The sequence below is a fragment of the Chroicocephalus ridibundus genome, chromosome 1, assembly GCF_963924245.1.
Source record: "Chroicocephalus ridibundus chromosome 1, bChrRid1.1, whole genome shotgun sequence".
In the NCBI taxonomy this organism is placed as follows: domain Eukaryota; kingdom Metazoa; phylum Chordata; class Aves; order Charadriiformes; family Laridae; genus Chroicocephalus; species Chroicocephalus ridibundus.
In genome coordinates, this window is record NC_086284.1 from 3574806 (window position 1) to 3599498 (window position 24693).

At 41.4% G+C, this 24693-nt stretch overlaps 1 protein-coding gene across 2 annotated transcripts; it reads left to right on the forward strand.

The window, feature by feature from the left end:
• Positions 1-841: 841 nt before the first annotated feature.
• On the forward strand, positions 842-23286 carry CCDC83 (coiled-coil domain containing 83). Of its 2 annotated transcripts, XM_063328521.1 has the most exons (12): positions 842-1017; positions 2690-2815; positions 4046-4164; positions 7111-7195; positions 9173-9341; positions 10050-10217; positions 14343-14434; positions 15624-15692; positions 18105-18226; positions 19254-19339; positions 20824-21005; positions 22852-23286. In XM_063328521.1, the coding sequence occupies exons 3-12, from the start codon at positions 4079-4081 to the stop codon at positions 23035-23037; spliced, it is 1245 nt and encodes a 414-aa protein (XP_063184591.1). In that variant the 5' UTR covers positions 842-1017; positions 2690-2815; positions 4046-4078; the 3' UTR covers positions 23038-23286. The 2 variants fall into 2 exon arrangements, with proteins under 2 accessions (XP_063184591.1, XP_063184666.1); XM_063328596.1 differs by lacking the exon at positions 10050-10217 and having other exon boundaries at positions 870-1017.
• Positions 23287-24693: the final 1407 nt, after the last annotated feature.

The following is a 24693-nucleotide window of genomic DNA, read 5'->3' on the forward strand; positions in this document are numbered from 1 at the left end:
AAAGATCATCTAGTTCCAACTTCCCCACCATGGGCAGGGACACCTCCCACCAGCCCAGGCTGCTCCAAGCCCCGTCCAGCCTGGCCTTGAACCCCTCCGGGGATGGGGCATCCACAGCTTCTCTGGGCAACCTGGGCCAGGGGCTCACCACCCTCACAGCAAAGAATTTCTTCCTGATACCTAATCTAAATCTATCCTCTTCCAGTTTGAAGCCATTGCCCCTTGTTCTATCACAACAGGCCCTGCTAAAAAGTTTGTCCCCATCTTTCTTATAGGCCCCATACTGGAAAGCTGCTATCATCAGGTCTCCCTGGAGCCTTCTCTTCTCCAGGCTGAACACCCCCAACTCTCTCAGCCTGTCCTCACAGCAGAGGGGCTCCGGCCCTCTGATCATCTTCATGGCCTCCTCTGGACCTGCTCCAACAGGTCCATGTCCTTCTTGTGCTGAGGACTCCAGAGCTGGCCACGGTACTCCAGGTGGGGTCTCACCAGAGCAGAGCAGAGGGGCAGAATCACCTCCACACTTCTTTTGATGCAGCCCAGGATGCGGTTGGCTTTTTGGGCTGCGAATGCACGTTGCCGGCTCATGTTGAGCTTCTCATGCACCTGTACCACCGAGTCCTTCTCTGCTGGCTGTTTCCTGACCCCGCACCCCACACGTCCCCCCACCGAACAACCCGCACCTCACACGCTGCGGGGCGCTGAGGGACGGCCGGGCGCTTTTCGCGGGCTTTTCCCCCGGCGGTAGCTCCCGCCCACCGCCGCCAGGGGGCGCCGCCGGCCCGCGGAACGCGCCGAGGGGCGTGGTCTCCCGTTGCCTTGGTGACCGGCGGCGTTAGGCACCGCGGCGGGGCGGGCGGCAGGCCCTGACTGACCGTTACCGGCAGCGGCGGGGCCTGCGGAAAGGGCCGGGGAGGCTGACCGGCGCGGGAACAGTGTGCGGGTGCAGCCAGGAGGCGGGTGGTGACCGCTTGCCGGGGCGTTGTGGTGACCGTTTACGCCTTGGGGGTGCAGGTGGTGAGGACCATGAGGGAGACGTGGGTGTGGGTGGTGGCAGGGTGAGGGGAGGTACCTCAAAGCTTGGCGGTATACGGAATTCTTTGGTGCTCAGAGGTAGGGGGGACAGCATGGGGGGGCTTAGGCACAGAGTGACAGTACCAGTGGGGTCTGGTGGCTGCGGACAGGGAGGCTCTGGACACCGTTGAGGGGTGGCCCAGCTTCCTCCACTGAGATCCCTGGTGATGAAGCCGGTAGCGGGGAATACGATCAAGGGATATGCTGGAAGGGTTAGGGCGGAGGGCGGAGGGAATTGTTAGCCTGCCTTGGAGATTGGGAAGGGGTTACAGTGCGTCTGCGGAATGCTGAGGTAATTATTGATGGGGACTGAGGAAGCGGAGGGTACTGGTAGTGCAGGTGCTTGAGATACAGAGGTAACAGTGTGGGTGCAAGTGCTGGTGTGGGTGGCAGTGATGGTAGTGACTGAGCTCACATGAGTGGTGAGCTGCCGTACAGGCATTCCCTGCCATGAGTGTCTGCAAAGTCCCAGTACTTGAGTTGCAGTGTACGGGATCTGCCTGCTTCTTCTAAGGATACAATGGCAGTATATTTATGGATTGAGAAAGTTCTGGTAGCGATAATGGGAGTCCATCAAGAGTTACGCCTCATGATTTATTTGTTTGGGAGAAGAAATAAATTTTGCCCTCCGCAAATGTTTTCCTGCTGGTTTGAAATCTGCAGTCAATTCTCAGTCCCCCAAAATATGTTTCCTTCTCTCTCATGTGTGTGTGTTTTCTATAGTTTGCCAAATCCAGAAAATCTGTTATGGTATGGTTTTTTACCTCGTACAGCTTGGAGGCTTTCTTGTTCCTCCCTGCACAGGAAGAATTTCATAAATATAGTTTGTATCCAGTTTTAACCAAGGGATTTGATTTTCCATTTAGTGGAAGGGACAGAGATCATTTAAAAAAAAAAAAAAAGTTACGGATTGCTGCAGTGATCTTCCATTTCTGAGGAAAATTAGTAAAATAAATCCTCAAATGAAAGTGGGATCAATACCACCCTCAATTAATTCTGCACTGAAGAAGGATGACAAATTATTTTGTATACTTAAAAAATGTACCCTACACTTGTGCATTTGGGCTGGGAATTTCAAAGGGGTCTAGGGGAGCTAAGTACCTAAATTCCTGTCTCAGTGACATTTTTTCTTAATTCACTTTGTCTTTTTTTAAAATCTCAGTCTTAGATCAGTCATGTTTTTAGGATTTTTAAAAGTTCAATGTGAAATATTGTATTCAATAAATTTAAGCTTAACTTGAATTGGTATCTGCAAAGGTTGTGTGTGAACATTAAGGACTTAATATGGCTTCAGACTCGAGTGGATGCTCAGGTACAAAAGGATTTTTTTTGGATGGTAAATGTCAGTAAGGGTTACTGAAGTCATGTGGTGATACTGTGACACAGGCATGAATTGTGAAGTTCTGCAGTAGAAATATTTCACTAATGTGTAGCAACCCTTAGAATTTTGATCTGGGACACTTTGGAAGTTCAAGACATTGCTGGTGGGAGTCAGAATTTTCCAGGTTTCTGTGAACGAAATTAGCTCTATCAGTGACATAAATAATCAGGTGGTGCAAAGATGGTAATTGACAGTTCTAGACAATTGACTCTGTGAATGTGACCTTTTCTTCAGCAGCAGAACAGACAAAATCTGCACAAGCAGGTTTCCAGCAGAGTGGGAGCAAAATTCTTCTGGATAAAACATTATAAGAAAGATATTCCCAGGTGTAAACAGCTGCATGGGGACATAGACTCCAAGGTATGTTTACCCTTTCTTTCACTTAACTTGTACAGCTGCCACACAGTGAGCATTCCTTTTACGTGCCTTTTTGCAATATATAGCACACACTGTCTGCCCTCAGCACCCTCACTTGTTTCATCAGCAGGCATCAAACTACTCATTTAGGATAGAAAGTTATTTTGTATACAGAAAGCTGACATTGCCTTGCTTCAGGGGATGGTGAGTGCAGTGAGAGGGCATGCATCAGCGTATGGATTGGAGTGTATCTGTCGATAGTTGGTTTAACTTCATTCCCTTGATTTTACATAGTATTTGGCAGGCTTGCTATGTGGCCTTCCACTGTTTTTTTCTGTTTCCTTGTGCTCATTTTAACAGAAAAAGTATCCAGCCTGCTGTATTTAGTCACAGAACAAGTTGGTACTGATTATAGCTATTAGAGTGATAATTGTGAGAATTCAGAACTTGAATGCAGAACTTAAATTCAGAAGAGCAATTTATCATGAAAACAAGTTACATACAATGTTTCTACTCATTCAGTAATAAAACCTCCTATGTCATATGAAGTGATCCGTTTTTGTCATTTGATTACGTGACTGCTGAAAGTGAGGAATCTTCATAAGTGCCCTTTTCTTGTGACTTTTTTTATTTTATATAATATATGCTACCAGTTCCATTACAGAACAATTCATTGTCAGTTGAATTCTGAGGTTGGTAGTCGTGACAACACGCCCAGGGAATACTGCTGACATGTGTATCCCTTCAGAGAGTGGTTTTGTTCCAGCTCTGACAATGAAAACTGGTATTAGAGTTGCAGTGAAAGGCAAATATTCATAGTGCTAGGAGAACAGAAGGAGAGGGAGAGAGATGCATATTAACGAGTAGACTTGATAAAACAAGCCTGATAAAGAAACAGAGACAAAGGACTGGAAAAGGAACAACTGCTTGTTTGATTTGCAAGAATGTAAAACACAGCCCACAACAAGGGATGCAATAAGGAACTAGTGATAGAGGCCACTGTTCACGAACATATCTTTACTCAGGACAATACTTCAGGATGTCCCAAAACCATGGGCCTGAGTGCTACCCTGGGCAGGATTATTGTTGTCAACAAAACGTCTTGTTTTGTTTGTTTTGGAACTGTTAAGAACTTGCCACATGTGACAAAAGCTGGTGAACATATGGGATTTTCTAAGTCAGTCATTTCTAAGTTTTTTTTCTTCTTTCCTGCTTGCCCTTTCTTCCCTTTAGATCTAACTTCTAGCACAAGTACAACGAAAAAGCATGGAAGAGAAGAAGAAAGAGGAGAAACCAAAAGAGCAACTTACTGAACCTGAATCAGCTTTCCCAGAAGCCTTACTAGAATTTCAGTAGGTTTAGTGTATTTAACTTTTCACTTGTATGGAATATGTGAATTGGTAAAGCAGACAACAAAGACGACTTATCCAAGTCAGAGCCTGAGCTGATTGACTGGCGGTTGTGTCCTGTTCTTTTGTGTTCTTGTTTTGGGCTTTCAAGGCTATTTTGGAAATACACACTTCTTAAACTGTACCATAAGAAAGCATTTAAGTGGGTCAGAAATAATTTTAGGCCATTAGGTTACAACTTGGGAAAAAGAGTTTTATTAAAAACAAACACTCTCCCCCCCATTTTTGTCCATTAGTAGCAAGTTTTTGATCAGCATACTCTGAAGTTGCAAAAATCACATTTGACTGTGTTTTAGGATTCCTTGGTGTTCACAGAGGTATGTAGTCACTAGCCAGAACCTCAAGACCTACTTTGGTGCAGCTGAGAGCAGAGCACAAAAGAAACTGCTTTATTTTGAAAATAGTGGAGGGGTAACTTAAAGGTCTCTTAAAACCAAACAAAGAAAAATGAAAGCTAAGAGGGGAATGTCAGAAGTAGTTACAAAATAGTCCAATTTATTTGATCTCCAGTCTCTTGAGTAGATGATTGAAAGGATTAAAATTAAGCTCTGTGACTTTTATCAAAGAGATGGAAAATGAAAGGGGAAAACCTCAACAGCATCCAATATTCAACAATCATGAGCATTTAGGGAGTATGGAGTACTGCCTTGATGTAGAAATGAAAAGCAGGGTAAGCAAAGCAAAGAGCACTACATATAGTTCTAGTGACATCTATAGGATGTTTACAGGGTTTTTGTGGGATTTTCTACTTCATTTTACAGAGCACAAGTTTCCATAGGGAAACAGACCAGATTTAGCTGTATCATAACACAAATAAATACCACCCAAAAATTAACAAGCCAACCCATCTATTTTGCTAAGAAATAAGCAAACTGTATCACAAGGCTGAGAAAAAAACCCCACCGCTTTCTGATAAAATTACTGTTATGTATATTCGAATATCCAAGTGAATGGCTTATTTGTCTGAAGAGTCTTCCGCTGAAACGTGTGCTGTACCGACACAGGATATTTATTTTCTACAGCACCAATAGGGGAAAAAGGGAAGATAAGTATTTTTCTTTCTCTCTTTATCTTTCTCCATCTCCATCTCTCTTTCCGTCTTGCTCTCTTTCCCTCTGTCTCTTCACCTCTGAAATCTATAACTTCTCTGTACCACTTTATTGAACAAAGCAGCATAATCATACCAGTGGATATCTTTCACATTCCACTTCAGGATTTATCAAGTGTGTAGTACTTATTTAACTTCTTTTCCTTCTTTTTCTTCTGTACATTGAAGAATGGTTGCTGTTCATAGTGAGGGGTTTTTTTTGCATTTTCAGAATAGTTTTCTGTTTCAGGATTGATTAGAAACAACTGCCCCGTGAATGACTCGCTCTAGTAACATCCTATAGATGACTGACAAAACTGTCATGGTAGTGGAGAGGAGTGTTGTTTCTAGATGATGAAATCATCTAGACGAAACCTAGTATACAGAGTTGAGAAAAATGGCATTGAAGGAATCATCAATTTAACTGGTTTGTAGCTCTTTGAATCTGACAAACACCATAGAAAAATAATCTAAATAGAAAATTTCCAATATGTAGCAGACAAAATAGCAAATTCTAGTCATAAATTTTGACATCAACAAAGTGATGGATATGGACAGCCACTTCATGGAAAATCTTAAATTAGCAGAAATTAAGATCAACATCAGTATTCAAAATACAGAAATACTTTAAAATGGCAGGTAATTTAGGAGGTCACAGTATACAGCCAAACTGTCACCTCTGTCTAATAAGTGAGATATTTTTGCAGTAGCCATCACCACCATACCTCTATATCTCTGTTCTAGGCTGCCTAACTAATATCCTTGTACTTAAAGGAAAACCTGAGGAATACCTTGGGCCACACTGATACTAGAGGATGCAAATCTAGTAACCTGCAATTTGCATGACTCAGTGACCTAAACTTAACCAGGAAAAAGTGTTCTTTTAAAACAACTTAATACAATAGGGAGGGGCAAAAAAAAACCCCAAAACAAAAAACCCAAGGAACAATAGCTGTTGAAACAGTAAAAGATCTTGTGATAATTGTAGTACTTTCCTCTATTGTGCTGTATGGTGAATGAATTCCGGGAAGAGAGAGAAAGACTACAGAGAATTTTGTAAATAGACACCACTTGCAACCCAGCGTTTCACATTCTAGAAGAGAGAACACCAGAAAAAAAATGCTTATTTTAGAGCTGTGGCAAGAGGATGACAAGTAATCTATGAAAATTGTGAAAGCAGTAAGCTAGATTTTTGGCAAATACGTATAAACATACTTAGAGGAAACTACTCAGGCTGCAGTCTTTATTCCCTTAGCGTTTCTTAAAAGCTAACGAGTTCTTGGTGTACAAATGCAGTTTATGAAGCTCATCAAACCAAATTTTCAGAAGAATTGAATTCCATTTATTTCTCCAGTTTGGGATTCATCTGACCTGTGTCTGAGAGAGTTGCCTAGGCTTCCTCTGTAGTGAGTGGTGAGTAATAAATAATTTTGGAGCACAAATGATCTTGTTCTAAAAGAGACCCGTACAATAGGTCAGCTGAACCACATCCAGAAAGAATAAACCAGCTTAATCCTCTCTAGTGGTTACAAAGCAACAATATAACCAGGGAGTCTGTTTCTCAGCAGGAATACGAGATCCATTCTGACATGAAGGCCCAGATGTATATGGGAGATCATTTCTTCATGTGTAGTAAGCAGACAGTGGTATCTACTCAAACGAGTCAATATGATACAAAAATAAGCATTTCAGTAGTATTTGCATCTGATCTAGATGTTAAATAACATACATCTAATATTAAATAACATTTCTCTCTCTTTTATTTTTCTAAGAACTTCCCTTTCTTTACTCTTTGTTTACAGAATTGAGACAAAAGAAGCAGCAATTGATCAGGTTTTGCTTGGTCTGAAACAAGTGGAAAAAAAGAACAAAGAACTTCATGAGAGAGTAAGTGACCATGCGTCCTTCTCCCAAAACATTTTATATGTGGTATTTTAACTGGCAGATTCAATTTTATTCTTTTAATCCTAATACTACATTTACTATAACTAATCATTGCAGTGAATTTCTTACACTCGATGAAACTAGAGTTAGTGAGTCACTTTATGTGCTTAAAAGTTAAAGTGTTATCTGAATTAAATGTGACATTAAGCATAAAAGTCCTGAATATAACCATGCAAAAAAGGAGCTGCAGGAGTAGAACATGCAGAATTGGACACAGCACTAGGTAAAAGTGAGTTCAGTGAAGGTGTATTCCAGCACACATGAGATCCTCAGTAACTGCCTAAGTATTTAATCTTACTCTGCAGCAAACAGAGGACAGTGAGCCCACCTTTTGGTAGGTAACTTTACTGCAGTACATTCGGGTGTGCCTTTTTAAACAATCCTGCAAATATTCTTCACAGAAGTCAAGAATATACTTTCAGTGCACAGAAGAATAAACTGTATTAACTTCATTTTTGCCAGTAGCATTAGCAGATCTAACCAAGTATTGAGGTTTGCTGACCTTTGATTCACTTCTGAGGTAGTGGAATTGGACAGGTACCTATGAGAGTTTATTCTTGCAAACTTAGTTCCAGTGAACAAAGAAAAAAGAGCATCACACCATTGTCTAGGTGCAATTTTTAGCACTGCTTGATGAAGAGTCACTTTCTTATGGATGAAGAGTTTTGTTGAGTGATTTTTAGAAACAAGGTTATGTAACTACTGATCACACCTGAGTGACACTTTAAAGAACAGTATATAAAGAACCGTATGTAAAGAACCATAATATGGCATCTGGTGACTGAGAGCAGTGAACTTTGAAAGTGTATCTGTAAACAGTTACCTAATGAAATTAATTCAAATAGCTCAAAAATCCTTAAACTGGATCATGTGATTAAACAAGTTGCAGCCTGCTCTTCCTATAGCAGTGAAACATGGAAGCAAACAATGTCTCTGTCCTTCCGATGCCCGATACTTGCCCTGCTTTTGTAAGTATCCATCTGCTTAGCTTTCATTGGTGTTCCTTTCATCCTTGAAGCCTGGATTGTGTTTCATTTGTGGCCTTAATTATCAGTGGAAGTGGCATTTGGCTCTTCTCTCTGCAGACTTACGGTTAGTCTCTTATGGTTATTCCCCCAATTTGCTGCTAGTTCATGTCTCTCAAGGACTCCTTCATATTTTAGGCTGTTCAAGGTACTTCAGGGCATATTTTAACTGCTATTTATTCAATTTAGCCATGTTTTGACAGTTCTTTGGGCTCCCCTCTTTGTTTCCTGTTTAATATTTCTGAGTGGTTTAGACGTAATAGTTTTAGAAGTGGGGAATGTTTCAGAGTCTCTCTACTGCATAGTTACTGTTACAGTTTGGCTGGTATGGTTATTTGCTCCTTTATGGTATCCTTTGGGAGCAAACATAAATGATCAGTAATTTCAAATAATTTGAGTATCACTTGAGAGGGTCAGGGCAAGGGGATACAATCACGGTTGTGGAATCAGTAGATATAACTAATTCCAACTCTGACAAGACTCTTTACTGTAGTTACATGGAAGTGACCTGATTGTCTGCTATTTCTTTGTGAAGGTGGTAAATTGTCATGAATAATGTTGAAGTAAATAACACCTACAAATAAATGTTGTTATTAAATTGACCAACAAGGAAATCCCCAGGCAACAGAGGACTATTCACGTGCTGCACCAAGTACAGCAGTCATTTGTCTCTCATTTACTTGTAATGGTCTTGAAGTTACTGAGAAACTTCTGAGACTTGCAAACTCTTCTGCTCTATCCTTTTCAAATATGAAGAATAGCTGTTTAGCTGTTTTTGCAGTGCATCCTGGCACTAGGTCAGATTTTACTTTACTTCATTACCTAAGTTTGTAACTTTGAAAACTAATTTGAAAGTGTTTTAATACATGCCTTTTCTTCTGTTGTTCTTTCATAGAATGACCTTCTGAAGGAACAAAAGCAGGCACACATCAGGCACACATTAAGACAAATAGAAGAACAGGAGAAAAGACGAGACGAAAAGGAGGTTGTAACGAGGGATGATGTGGAGGAGTCACTGAAAGGAGTATGGCAGTATGTTAAGGACAAAGAACAACTTCTGAAAGGTGTGTTGTGATTCATGGAAGTGCGGTTTGCAGCTTACACAGCTGAGATTGAGTACTGTTTTTGCATTTTAAATAGAGACTAAACTTCCTTTTGTTCCATAAAAAGCATAAAGCTTTTCTTCCCCAAAATTAAGCTCCCCAAGCCTAGAATGAGGTTGCGGAGGGCTTATAAGTAAGCTTGTTAATTAAGTTGAGTTAAAATTCAATAGAAGTGAGTCTTTTATAGAAACTGACCCCATATATTAGACTCTGTTTTGTTCCTTTCAAGTGATGTGTATTACTGTGCAAGTACAGAGGCTTCGTATTTTCCATTAAGTTGAAGTTCATGAAAGCCCTATGCACTGCCTCCACTGGAAGATTAAAAGCAAAAATCATTGATGGCAGCAAAAGTGACCAGTTTTGATTGTTGAAAGTTCTGGCTGCCATCCCTGAGATTCTCCATGGGAGACAAATGTGTCTTTGGTTACAACATTTCAGTAAGAACTGTTGTCTCTCCTTGGCAGAATAAGATCAAGCTGTTTTCAGCAATGATGGTGGCCCTTGACACTATGTGAGGCCATCATGTTGTAACGTATTGTAGTGTAGAAGAATCGCCCTTCTTTCTCCAATCCCAGTGAAAGAGCCTTCATTAAAGAACTTGATGAAGTCATAAGAATTATAAACTATCAGGTCAAGACATTGGTAAGGAATTTGTTCTTACTTTGATAGATCTGCACTCCCAGATTGAAGAAATTGAACAAAGATTTTCAGTAAAGCAGGCTGAGAGGGATTATTTGTTGGAGTACAAAAATGTAGGAAGTAAAATACAGGCCAACAAGATTATGAATCTGGAAAAAGACATCAAGCAAGTCAAAGATGACCATCACAGGGCTACAGGTCAGTTTACAGCTAGTGTAATGCAAGTCTTACAAGTTCTTTCTTTATTACTTCTGGCAATTAATTAAATTATAAATATAGTTTGATTTCATAGACTCATAGAATCATAGAATCATTTAGGTTGGAAAAGACCCCTGGGATCATCGAGTCCAACCGTCAACCCCACTCTACAAAGTTCTCCCCTACACAATATCCCCCAACACCACATCTAAACGAGTCTTAAACACGTTCAGGGACAGTGACTCCACCACCTCCCTGGGCAGCCTATTCCAGTGTCTGACCACTCTTTCTGGGAAGAATTTTTTCCTCATGTCCAGCCTAAACCTACCCTGCTGCAGCTTGAACCCATTCCCTCTTGTTCTATCACTAATTACCTGTGAGAAGAGACCAGCACCAACCTCTCTACAGTGTCCTTTCAAGTAGTTGTAGAGAGTGATGAGGTCTCCCCTCAGCCTCCTCTTCCTCAAACTAAACAGTCCCAGCTCCTTCAGTCGCTCCTCATCAGATTTATTCTCCAGGCCCTTCACCAGCTTTGTTGCCCTCCTCTGCACTCGCTCCCCCACCTCGAGATCTCTCTCGTATTGAGGTGCCCAGAACTGGACACAATACTCAAGGTGTGGCCTCACCAGTGCTGAGTACGGGGGGACAATCACCTCCCTCCTTCTGCTGGTCAAACTATTTCTAATACAAGCCAGGATGCCATTGGCTCTCCTGGCCACCTGGGCACACTGCTGGCTTATGTTCAGCCGCTTGTCAATTAGAACCCCCAGGTCCTTTTCTGCCAGGCAGCTCTCCAGCCACACTTCCCCAAGCCTGGAGCGATGCATGGGGTTGCTGTGGCCCAAGTGCAGGACCCGGCACTTGGCCTTGTTGACGCTCATTCCATTAGCATTGGCCCATCGGTCCAATCTATCCAAGTCTCTCTGTAGAGCCTCCCTATCCTCATGCAGATCAACACTCCCGCTTAGCTTCGTGTCATCTGCAAACTTACTGATGGCACACTATGTCCTTATCAAGGTCGTCGATAAAGATGTTAAACAGAAATGGTCCCAACACCGAGCCCCGAGGGACACCACTTGTGACCGGCCGCCAGCTGGATTTAACTCCATTGACCACCACTCTTTGGGACCGCCCATCCAGCCAGTGCTTGATCCAGCAGATCATATGCTCATCCAGGCCACGAGCCGCCAGTTTTTCCATGAGAATTCTATGGGGAACAGTGTTAAACGCTTTTCAGAAGTCTAGGTAGACAATGTCCACAGCCTTTCCCTCATCCAATAATCGGGTCATCTTGTCATAGAAGGAGATCAGGTTCGTCAGGCAGGACCTGCCTTTCCTAAACCCATGCTGACTAGGCCTGATCCCCTGCTTGTCCATTATATGACTTGTAATGGCACTCAAGATGGTCTGCTCCATAACAATTCAAGTTATAGTAACTTATATCAACTTTTCCAAGACAGTGCCCCTAAACTAGGCTGCATAATCCTATAAAATGGAAGAACTCTCTCTCTCTCTGAAAGTCCCTTTATTAAAGAAATTGATAAAGCTACAGGAATTATGAACGCTTAAAGAAAGTGATAAGCTTGCCTTCTGACTGTTTTCTTGTAAAATACAGGCAACCCATTTCTTAAAAATGTTATTAAGGACAGCAGTTTTCTAAAAATAAGTCTACGTGTATTTAGGTCGCCTACATACAGGCCTCCCTTAGCAGTCACACTTGAAAATGTTGGCTCTGCTCTTGTTGCTTCTCATCATGCTACAAGCACTTTGTATGTTGAAAACTCCTTTGACAGGAAAGTAGTATGAGCTCATTCTTGCAACAGAGTCTCTTGAGTTGAGCAGCCTGGTTTAAATGCAGGGCTAGAGGGAGCTGTTTAGCCGGTGGTCTGAACTTTGCCCCCTAATTGCACAGGCTCATGTATGAGGCCCTTCAAAATTGCCAGTACAGACATATACAAATACTGGGAACTCTTTCAATACTGACACAACAGTGGAATTAATTTGTGAGCTTATGTGTTCTGGTGCTGTGTGCTTTACAACGATTTCTTTACTCCTGCGTTATTTTAAAACCATTTAAATGGTTTACTGTTGCATAACCCAGGCTTCTAATGGGAGAAGGATGTCCTGGTTTTCTTCCTTTATGTCCCTCTCAGTATGCATGACCACAGCCAAGCAGCTGGTAGTAACAGGCAGTGACACTGCTCTAAGGGTCTCTCTATCCTCTGTGCCAACCATTACCAGGCATCAGCTACTGTGGATGAGAGCCAGCTAGCTATCTTTTTGTCTCTTGAAACATATTTTATCACGATTAAGATCTGCACTGTGTTTTATACATTGCCAGATTGCTTGTCAGATATCCGTCTCTTTATTCAGGAGAGGTCGATATTTTTCATTACGCATTTTCCATGTTCTTAATCAATTTAAAACTTTGCTATACAGCTGATGAAATATGAAATGCAAAAGGAGAATGGGCTTTTATATAGAATGCCTGAATGAGCCAGTAGGAACATTCAGTCTGACCTCCTGCATGACACAGGGTACAGAGCCAAAAATTTGTGGTTGAACGGAAGTGTATTTATAGAAAGACTGTTATAGAGGTACATATAGCAGTTGCCTAGTTAACATACTGCAAAATGCTGCTGCCAGTACTGGATGCTAGGGTACTATTTTACTCAACTTCCTAAAATCGAACTTACAAAGCGGCTGGGAAGTACAGTCTTCTAGCCTACCAAAAAAAAAACCCCAAACCACAAAAAAACCCCCAACTAACCAAATCTAACAAGCTTCTGGAGTGATGTGGTGGCAAACTGGGCTTGTTCACTCCTCAAATGTGTAACTGGCTTGGGGAATAAGCATAGTTGAAGAGGTTTCTGTCTCTGTAGGTACCACTGAAGGGCTTGATGCTGGCACAGGTCACTGGTCTGGAGATGAAATTTTAAACAAAATTGCTGGAAGGTAGAGGAAGCAGAAGAGAGCCATACACTAATGTGAGGTCTGGGGAAAGAGTGTTGCAGTGAGAGAGTTAGGGAAAATAGTCTCCTTAGAAACAGGAAGTATGTCTGAACAGTTCCTCCTTTTCTTCATTCTCCCAGTACCACTCAGGTTGTTTAGCTGTCTGAAAGAATGAAAAGATGAAATAATTATAGCATGTAAATACTTCCATTTCATTCTGCCAAGTCTAGATGGTGGATTGACGAAGGCAGGACAGCTTCAGCTTCCACAGCGTTAAATTAAGAACTAACGCACCTTTCATATTTGACTGCCTTTGACTCCACAGTGGGTCTGTGACCAGATACTCATTTACAGCCAGATCAGCAATAGGCTGTCTGCAACACAAGTGCAGAGCTAGGCTGAATTTCAAGCCTCTGGAACAAGTATGAAGTGCCATCCTTCAAAGAAAATTACTACAATCTCATTCATTCCTTCAAAAGCAGAAAATACCAGGCAGCAGTGGGCTGTTTAGAATAGCACAAAACCAGTTGAAGGGAAGGATGAAATAATTAAATAGTAAGTGACTAGAACTTGAAGCCAAACGAATACAGTTAGGTGTAAGATGCACTTTCTAAATAATGACCACAAATAACAATGAAAGCAAATCATTGAAGTAATTGCCACATTCTCCATTTTGTCCTGTTGTCAAATTAGAAGCCCCTGGAAGGCTTAGATAAGTCAGAAAATTTATTAGGCTTTGTATAATTACTGTCAAAAAAACCCACAACATGTGCATAAGATGATCCAGTATGCTCCTATGCCTAAAAAATAAATTTTCTAAACAAATCTCTTGCATGAGTCCAGGAGCTCTGCTATTGATAGAGACAACATTTAGTGTTAAGATGGCAATATTTTAGCAGAGAATTGCTCAGTTTATTAGGTGCTGTAGTTGCCAACAGAAATGTGTAAGCCACTTCGGATTTCTAGTTTTCTAGTTAACACTACTGTCTTTTGGGTTTAGGAAGACAATTTCTATGGACGAGGATGTTTGAATCCTTTTCTGTGGAGCATCTATGCATGTGATGCTGGCTGATAAGTTCCAATTTAGGAACAACATTCCAGTCATCTATTTGTTGTCAGGAGAAAGAAATGGATGTCAGATAACTATTTCTAATTTTCTTTTTTGTTTTGAAGAATATTATAGAAATGCCTTAAAAGAAACAAAAGAAGAAAATGACAGACTGGTTGAGATGCACATGAAGTTAGTTAAGGAACAAGCCTCAGAGGTATTCATTACTTCTGCCTTTTTTAAAAGTGCTAATGACATTACAGTTAGGATTCATGTACTATGCAGTATTAATTATTTTAATTCGATTTCAGACTTGGAAATTTTCTGATAAATTGAGAGTAAAATAAACTGTAAATCTTCTTACTGAACATGGCAATTGTTATTGTTATACAGACATGTACTTTTTTTTACATCAGAGTAACAATGGGTAGGGGTGAGGGTGTTTTACAAACAAGGTATGGGAAACTGGGGCACCATGCACTGATAGGTTTTGTTAAAGAACCTGTCACTTTTGCTGAGACCTTGATTTTGATGTTTGTGTAGACTTCAAAAAACAATAACACACTCAAAGATTGTCTGCATGGAAATATACCTCAATTTGAAAAAAAAAATATGTTGTTTTGTACTTGTAAAGTACAACATTTAAATAATGCCAAAGTAGTGCAGTCTACAGTAAAATTTAGACTTAGTGATATACCAATTTTTTTTGTCATCTCTGCCAGCTCTGATTTGCAAACATGATTTAGAACGTGTTTATGGTGACAACTTTTTGCACTCACAAAATGCAAAGCATGCTTCAGTACAACACCCTGGCTAGGCTCATTAGGTATTTAAATTCCCTGACTTCAGTGCTGTGATTTTCAGTCACGTGAGAACACAATCCAAAGGACTGCATTTATGGTGATCTACAGGGGCATCTTCCCTCCCAGTTGTTCCTTTTTCCTCTTACTGACATCAATAATTAAATTATAGCCTTGGCTCATTAGCATAGCCCTCTACATGTTCAAGTCACTTGTCAGTACTTGATGAGTACTGCCTCATTTGTGATTCTGCTTGGGATTTTTAATAGCTAAATGTTCGATTTCCTGAAAACAGGAAGATTTGAGCAGTAGTGGGAACATAGCAGAACTTGTTAGGCAAAAAGAAAATGTCCTATTTTAATATGGGACATTATAAAATATTGGGAAATTGCTTGACATATAAACTGCGCTAGGCAGGATGATAGAGTAGAAGCAGCTGGCCTTGTGGACTAAATCCCCTTGTAATCCCTGAGGGGATGCTACAGTCTGTTGTGTGGATGTTTCTTAATTATTTCCTGCTAAACAGCAGAAGGGTCTTCTTTAAAGTGTGCAGCTCTGTCAAATTCCTGCTTTCAGATGAGATGATCTGAAATTGTGTTTTCTCAGGATGCTCTAAGATACTTGGACAAAAACAGTTGCAGAGCAATCGAAGAGAACGAATGGCTAAAAGAACAGGTAAGAGGATCACTTGTGTACAGTTTATCATGGCAGTTCAGGTTTGAAATACGGTGGCCCAGAGTCATAACTGTTTCCAGTGACGGGCCTCTGAAGACTTTCCTAGGAAGAGGAGAGCAATTGTCCTGTAATTAATCTGTAATCCTGAGCAGCAAACAATGTATGTGGTGGATAAAGGTAAAGGGTAAACAGCCGCTTTCACAAATGAAAGACCCTTTTTCCCGCCCAAGCAGTTATATGAAAGACCACAACATTCCATACAATTAAGTATTCATATCTGTGGCGATCGGGATACTAAATAGTGTAAAGGCTCAACCATCTAAGTATCTGAAGAGCACAGTTCTGAATTGCATTAAAGTTCTAGTGCTGCCATATTGAAAGAAAATGAATGTGAATGTTGGAAACGTTTTTGGAGAGAGGGCTTGAGACAGCTTTAAATGGGAGATAATAAAGAAACCCTGGAGATTAGTACACTGAAGAGAGGTCGTATGTATGTAGTTGTAACTGATTACTTGATAGCTTCTATACTGTCCTTTAATGGAAATTTAGAGCTATATATTAGGTAGTCGTAACTTTTCTCGTCAAGAAAAAGGTTTTCTAACCCAATTTAGGAAACTGATTTTTTCATGATGAAAGTTTGATTGTGTTTGTTCCAATCAATACAGATTCTTTGTTGTGATCCAATCTAAGGAAGAGATTGGAGGGAGGAAATACCCTTCCCCACCTTTCAACCTCACAGTTTAGAATTGAGCAAAACTTTTTGGAAATTAAGAAATGAATTTACTATTTTTCAGTGCCACACCAACAAACCTGGCAGAGTTTTCTCCCTTTTACCTAGTAGCTTAAGACCCTTGCCAGTACGCAGGGATAAGGCTTTCCTTCTTCCCCTTAATGAGCTCTACATCTTTAACTTTCCAGGGAAGGTGTCCAAACCAGGGGTTCTGATGCAATGAGGTGGGGGTCAACAGCAGAGAGTTAATGTTTTAATCGTATAAACACACATGCAGGGAGTATGAATTCCCTTCCCATCTCCCCGTCTCACTGCACACGTAAAATTTTACACGCGTCAGGCAGTGTCAACAGGGGAGATCCATTTTGGAGTAGCCTTACATCCTGACAGGCCCTCTCCTGACAGTTGAGGGATGTGGGTTTCTTTCTTCTCAACTAGAAGTTTCCTGTGTTATGAATTAGTGCTTTGAATTATTGTGGAAAACAAAACTATTATCACTAACTTCTCCAGTCCTCTGAATTCACCCATTCATTTTCTGTGCTTTTCTTATACAGATTTAATATTTTCTTTCAGGCTAATGTTTATATGTAGCTGTCAGACTCTTCCAGTATTTTCTTCTGGGGAGATAAACCAAACATTCCAGTTTTGTCCCGGTTCAAAATTTATCATTTTTTCAGTTTGGCCGCTGAACCAAAAAATGACTTACCAAAACAGCCCTAAACTAGTTACCCCCAAATTTGAACAGATTTAGAGACTTCAGTCACATTTTTCCATGATTACTGTGTCACACCAAGATGGTGCAAAGCTGCCTCACCTCCTCGTGCCAAGCCGCATCCTGTTACTGGTTAATGTCCTGTCATTTGCACCTTTTTTAATCCCTGGGAGAAATGGGAACTAGTTTTTAACGGCAAATTTGGATGATTATAGCTGGGTTAATTTGGCTTTAGTGAGAACAGATGCATTCAGATCCCTAGGTACTGTTTTTAAATATGTGCATATGGCTAAGATTTCGGGGAAGGTATCTGTCCCATAGTACATTCTGCTTCCCAGTGAAGGGGTAAGAACTTGCCTGTACTTTAGGAAAAGTGAGAGGAATTGTGGGAACTAACTGGTATACTTTGGTTAACATAACTTCATGGCAGCATGGGGCGATTATCAGTCCAAAAGAAAGTAGAATCCCGGGTTTAGCCAATGTCGTGGCTAAATTGGACTGAAAGCTTCACTAATTCTGGGCAAGAAGGTTTTGCGTATAGGCAGCAATTAGAAAAGCAACACTTGCTGAGCAAGAGCCTGAATAACTCTACAAAGACCGTTTTTCTCTCTCAAAGCTCTGATGTGAAGGCAAAAAAAAGAAAAAAATCACAGCTTCTGTCTGCCAGATGTGTTTGGCTACATGAGACGGTTCTGCTATCAGGGTTGCAGAGCCCAAAGGTGTGGCTGTGATTGCCAGAGTTGTGCCAGTAAAGGGTCCTAAAAAAGGTGTGAGAGAACCAGCGAGGCCCTTCCCTTCGCCTGAAAATGTGTCACTATATTTCTCCCCCAAATACATAGTCTTGCTGATATAGCCGCAATCTTTCTAGGTATGTGCTATTAAGATAGTTACTATAAAGCTTTCCAAAATGGGTATAGTCTTTCTGAGATGATCTTTTTTTTTTTTTTTTTTTTTTTTAAATTGTCGAAAGATTAAGGTGTACCAAAAGGAAGTAAGTGATTTGAAAGCCTCTATTCAGCTCCTGGAAAAAGAAAATATCAGTATAGTGGAAGAACTGATTGATAGCAGACTTCATAATCTGGGAATACCCAGGTAAAATGATACCTTTGCAGACTCAAAAGTGATTAATTTGTTTTAAAAGGTAATGCCGCCTGTTTGGGCTTTACCACAAAAAAGCCAAGGTAGTTTCCTAATGGAGGGGAGGCAGAATTTGACTGAGTATGTGTGGGACTTGTGGCTCTGAAGCATGACAGTGACATTGTAACCTCCCAAATACCAAAATTCAGGGAAGCAACTGGGTTCTTTAATTATCTATTTATAACCTAGCAACACTTACTTTCGTTCAGTGGGTTTACCATTGGAGCTTGGAAATAGTTTCTTTCTGTTGTAACTGTCTCAGACCCAGCTGCTCAGACCAAGTGCTGACTAACAGGGTTTTTTCTTTACCGTTGGCACAATGTTCGAGGATGTGAAGATTAATATACCAATATATGGGGTTTTGCAATCTCAAGTGAAACAGATGACTTGGTACCGAGTAAGGAAGAGGCCTTGGGATGGGTCTGTCTGTAGAGGTGTCTGTTGTATTAGTTTCTTTTATATTGAAATTCTTTAACTTGTTCCCTAGAGAAAGATAAATTTAGCTGCAAAATGTCAACACTAATGATATCAAAAGCACAATGTAACAATGAGAATGATCCATCTTCATTTTCCAGTCCCAGCTCAGTGATTTCAGCTATATTGCATAAAAAAAGTTCCAAGTCTTAAGAAGTGACCATTTTTCTCTCCTCTCCAAACTTTGGCCTGCTTTTAAGTGGGAGCTGCCAGCTGTGGTTTGAATCTTGGACTGACTGGAGACTATAACATTTGTTTTCTTTTAGTCTCATGGACATAGTTGAACTTAGGCACTAAGAATAAAAAAGAGCAGCGTATTAGGCACTAAGCTACCTGGCTGCCTCCGTGCATTTTTAAACCATTGCGCTATTCTGCATTTGTGGTTAAGAAGCAAATGGCTTTCAGAAAGGGTGCGTGCACCCCTCACCCCCAGAGATTGCACAGAGAGATTCAGAGAGAAAGTTCAGACCTCTAAGATGAATTTCACTTTATTTTTTTAATTTTGTAGGAATGCATTTCTTACTCAGGCAGCTGGCTTGAAAGATGAGTTTCCTAAGGATGAAATGAAAGAAGTAGAGTATAGAGAGGATGCAGGTAATGCGCGTGCCAGCAGCTTATAACAACTGATAAGTTATGGAACATTTACATACTTTTTATTTCTGAAGTTTTTTATCAAACTCCCTGTTTTACATGGCGAACACTTAATTGCAGCCACCACAGCAATGGTAGACTGTAGTTTGTGTTAAGAAGACAAAACCACAACCCAACTGTAATACAGTTTTAAAACTGAAATTGGTGTTTAGAATGTTGGATGTAATTACTCATATAGAGCTAGCCTGGAACGTGGTTAATAGGATCAGCTATCTTTTATGAAGATATGATTCATATATTTAATCAGTTATTTACTGATCCATACCAATATAACTTCATTATTGTCTTGTCCCTGAGAGGACACTCTTGAACTCCACACTGGCTTTCACTTGAAGTGTACATGCACTTTACAGTCGTTCAGCTCATAAAGATACACTAGAGTTAAATGATAAATGAATCCCTGGCAAGAGCAGATGAAGCTACATGGAGCTCAGCCTGAACTGAAAATCTTGGTAAGCGGTACTGAATTTTGGGCCTGAATCTCCATCTATTCTTGTAGGTGTGCCCAGGAAAAGGGTATACCCTTAGGGAAGAAGGACCTGGGAGTGTGCTTCTCTGTGCAGGGTGGTTTCTATGGAGTCCTTAGAATCACGTTTTACTTTAGATCTTTGTCTGAGTAGGAGAAAGAGGGGGGAAAAAAGGACAAAACTAAACCAAAGAGGTAAGTTGCAAAAATTGAAGCCATACAGTTATGGATACATGAACAAGTCTTGAAGTTCTGATCGGTTCCAGCCACAGGTGGGCCTTTCTGGAGCCATCAGGCACCAACAAACACATTGACTAAAACTTCTGAATTAGATCTATGTTTACTTTGAACAGCTCAGCACTATTACCTTTGCTAGACCTTTAGGATAGTTACTGGGAGGAGCAGGTTTTGCTCCCGTAAGCTGGGGTCACATCACTGACCCAGGCAAACATATAACTTGGCAGTCCACGTCCAGAATTTTCGGTCATCCTGAGAATTAGTAACTGCAAATGTGAGCTCTTCAGGGGAGTTATAAGCAGACGAGCTGTGTTTCAGGAATTTGTATATATATGTACATACAGGGATACATACATGGATATAGAAAAAGGTTGTACTTGTTTTTGCTGCCTTTCCTATTTTTTTAACTATTCAGGGCTACATGGGATTTAAGTTGAACTGATAAAAGCTCATTTTTTCCCCTGCCCCATCCCACAGACCCACTACTAAATTCCAATCAACTTCAGTCCCTGATCTTGATCAGAAATTGTGAACAGAAATAAAATCAGTGAGCAAAATCAACATTTGGCTTGGATTGACAATTAAAAATCCTACCAAGCTGTTCTTTACATCACACCGTCAAAGCCACGTTAAAGTTTGCAGGCAACGCTCATACCAAGTACTAATTCTGATCTTCATAAAGCTTCACAATTACATACACATCATTGTTCTTCTCTTTAAAAAGCAAAGACAGATGGAGATGAAAGCCTCAGAGGAGCCCCAGTCCCCCGTCAGAAAAAAGAAGCCTTTCCAAAGATTCAGTCTAAAACAGAGAAGGAGAAGCCTCAAGACAGTGATGAGGAGCTGTGGGCAAAGTCATTTTCTCCAACTGTTGATAGCTTGTACGAAGATGAAGAAGATTTCCAGGTATGAGTTAAAGTAATCGGGTCTTTCACTGACGCAAACATCTTTCGGCACGGAGCATGAGCTTCTGCCAGGAGCGTTTTCTTCCCAGTGGTGTTACAGCAGAAAAAGCTCCAATGTCTTTTACCTTAATAGTGTACAATTCAGATGCTTAATCGTAGGCGTCTGGTGCTATTTGAGGTGGTTAGGACACTCCCTGTCCTTCAGAGGCTGGCCAAAAGGCCATAGGTTCTGTGTCATACAGGTCAGCCTCACGTGGATGTTTCGGATGCCTTAGGGCATTTCTGCGAGCACGAGGCACCTTGTTTTGGCAACTGAATGGCGTCCTAGGAATCAGCACGTGTGGGTTTCAGGATGAAATTCCCCCTAGAAAGAATTCTGAATGTCACCTAGTGACAGCTTTCTGTGGTACTGCACAGACTTGTGTGCTTGGATGCTGGTCCTTTGGAATTTATGTTGCACAGTAGCATTAAGGGACCAACAAGTAATTTATTCCTTCAACAGCAAGCCCAGATGAAGGTGTTCCTAGGTGAAAAATACAGGAGTTCAGAAAATAAGAAGCTGCAGGTTATATGTAAATAGACTTTGTGTGGTTCTCAAAAGAGGTGGTGGCACCTGCTTCAGGGGATCCTCGATCCTAGGTTGCAAAAAGGTGTTTCCTGGGTGCTTTTGATACTACACTTGAGTTACAAAAACTTAAATACATTTCTAAATAAACTAATTACTCTCAGAAAATACATTAATCTACATCATCGATATCTACTGCAAATTAAAGATGATGATATAGTTGTGGTGCAGACTGCAGGGTTTGCTGGGTAAAGATACTGCTGTTTCTTTACTCTTGAATATTCTATTCAAATATATTCAATAATGAGTTTAAAAAAAAAAAAACAACAACAAAACCCAACATCTCTTTTTCTAGAAATTTGGCATTAGCTTGATTAATACCCTGCAACTTGTGTTCCAGAGAAATCACCCTGTTGCCTTGATCAGAGGCTAACTTAAGGAGAGGCTCTGACCTGGAGTGTCATTACACAGAACATTTAACAAAAAAAATAAATCTGTCCAGGCATTTGTTTCCTTGCAGTTGTTGCCTTGGGAGAGGAACACTAGCTTTACTTCTTTCTTCCTGCTGCTAGCACTGCAGGGGGACAACGTCCCACTGAGGGACATGGGTGCTGCTGACATTCTCGTGCTTTATAGCAACCAAGGTGTAAGCGCAAACAGCGACGTTGCACTGGCAACTATTATAAAAGCATTTAGTCAATAGAGGTGATTCAAGAGCCTGCATGTAGGGATCCTTTTCCCCCTCTCCCTGGCCCTGGCTGTACGGCCCTGCTCCTGCCCTTAGGGAACCCGTAGCGCGCATCAGCCTTTTCTGTAGCTGATGTACTCACTATCCCAGCAGAAAAACTTGCCATTTTGTATCCTTCTGAATTAGTTTTTTGTTGGGTTAGTCAACCGAATTGACTCAGAGGTTTGGAGGAGACCAGAGCCAGCACAGACGCGGTGGAAGCACATGGCTGGACTTGGACCTCTCTCTTTTGGCAGTAGTGAGCTGTTGGATTAGTTTAATTCTTCTCACAGAACTGAACTTGGGAGCAGAATTTGGTTTGCAGAGAAAATGTTGTTGGTGAAAACGCCCAGGAAAAGAAGAGGGCAGCAGGGCTGCAGGCTCCGAAGATGAGCTGGCTTGTACACCAGGCCCTTTAACACTCACCTTACCAAACACAGCAACCCCAGGGCACCATCTCTACAGTTGCTTTTAAAAGGAAAGTTGTTGGGTTTTTTTTTCTGAAGAACGGATGCTTTTCGATGTAATTGCAGAATAATATTCTTTCTTCTTAAGGAATACTTAAAACTGGGTCCTCTGGAGACACAGCCGATGTGTGTGGTTGGAAGAGCCATGCCTATTCATGAAGAGCCAGCAGAAATGCCGAGCGGGACCCGCGCAGAAGATGGCATTAGCGGTAAATCAGAGAGTCACATCACAGCTCAGATGGTCAAGGCCTTAACTAAAGCAAAGCTTGGTTAAAAATAGGCAGGCTGTGCCGTTAACAGAGAGATGTAACGTTCTTGATTCATTAAATATTTGCTCTGTTCTTCAAGAAGCGTGTGCCCCTGGGCTTTGTGGAAACTATTTTTGAGTGCCTGGATCGTGATTTACACACAGACGTTTAATCTGTGTGCAGATGGCTAACTGAAAGGTCGCTTTCCTCGCCACTGTGAGAACACTTACGCGCTTTGGGGGCTTCTCAGTCCACGTAGCTGCACATATATCTAATAAAGGGTCCGAGTTAATATTTAGTTTTTGTGGCCCCCACTTGCAGTCTCTCAAATGTGGAATTCCCTCTTGATCAGACATGGAATGGGTAAACGCAGCCTGCCATAAAACGTAGACCTGTTAAAAAATACTCAATACCCTGCTAAAGTAGAATCTAATTTATCCAAGCAGAATTCAGCTATTGCTAGAAATTGGAGGTCTGAATCCATTTCATCTGTCTCCATAACCCCCTACTTTCATATATTGAAATAACAAGAAATTAATTTAAAAAAATTTAAAAACCAGAGCATAAACATTCATCAAAGACCTATATATATATATATATATTAATTTATTTAGAATTGGCCAAATTTGTTGTGTGACCCTGTACCTTTGGTTTGTGGCTAGTTTCTATGATCATATATCTCAGTGCATTGAGTCGGGGGGGGTTCCACTCGCATCGCACGCCCCGCACACCCTCCCAGGGGCGCACAACGCAGTTACCTCCCGCGGGCACACGAAGGCTTCTGACCGATGCATTTCCTACTTAGAAACTTGTGAAAGCATTCAATAATCTGATTTAAACCCTTGACAGGTGAATTGGCTGTTTGGAATAAAACTTTATAAAAAAACTTTAAATATTTTAAACAGCTTGTATCTATGCAGTGTCTCAGCTTATCCCGTACTTCAGTGCAAACATTTCGCTTTTCAAGCGGGGCTCAAATATTCCTGCCCAGCAGATATTTCCTTGAGTTGCAGAGCAAACAGTTGAACCTGGGAGGCGTCCCTGCGGTAAAAGACTGAGGTGAGGCCCAGCACTCGAGTGTCGAGAGGACGGGGGTCCGCACTGGCGAGCTGGCCATGTTCTCAGCAAACAGAAGCTTTCCGTCGGCTGCGCCGGCTTTCTTGGGGCGAAGGGCAAGCCCCATGAAATGGCTCACTCGAAAGAGAGATTAGTTCTGCTGGGTGATTAGTTTAGCTTTTTGGTTAGTCGCAGAATTAGAATATGGCTTATGCTGAACAGCTTTTCAGTTAAAGAAAGGCCTCTCCTCCTTCCCACCGCTCCCCAGGGGACATTTACATTTCCGAGGGATGTAAACGTAGGGCCCACCTCCCGGCTTCCTTTTGCGTGTGCCCGTAACGCACACCGGCGGGTGTAGGGCCTGTGGCAGCACAACATAAACCCGCACCTCGGGAAAAAAGAAACTTTGCCTCTTCAAATCACTGCTCTGCCTTTTACCATAAATGCCCATGCGGGTGAGAGGGAGTTAAAAAGAAATCTGAACCATGCTAATTAGGGCAGGAGCCACAGGCAGCCTCCACTCGCCAGAAGCAACGGCCTGTAGCGAAACATATTTAGTGAAGTGTCCCAAATCCCCTCGATTTCTATAGGCTTAGCGTTAAGGCCAGCGTGAGGCTTTTATACAG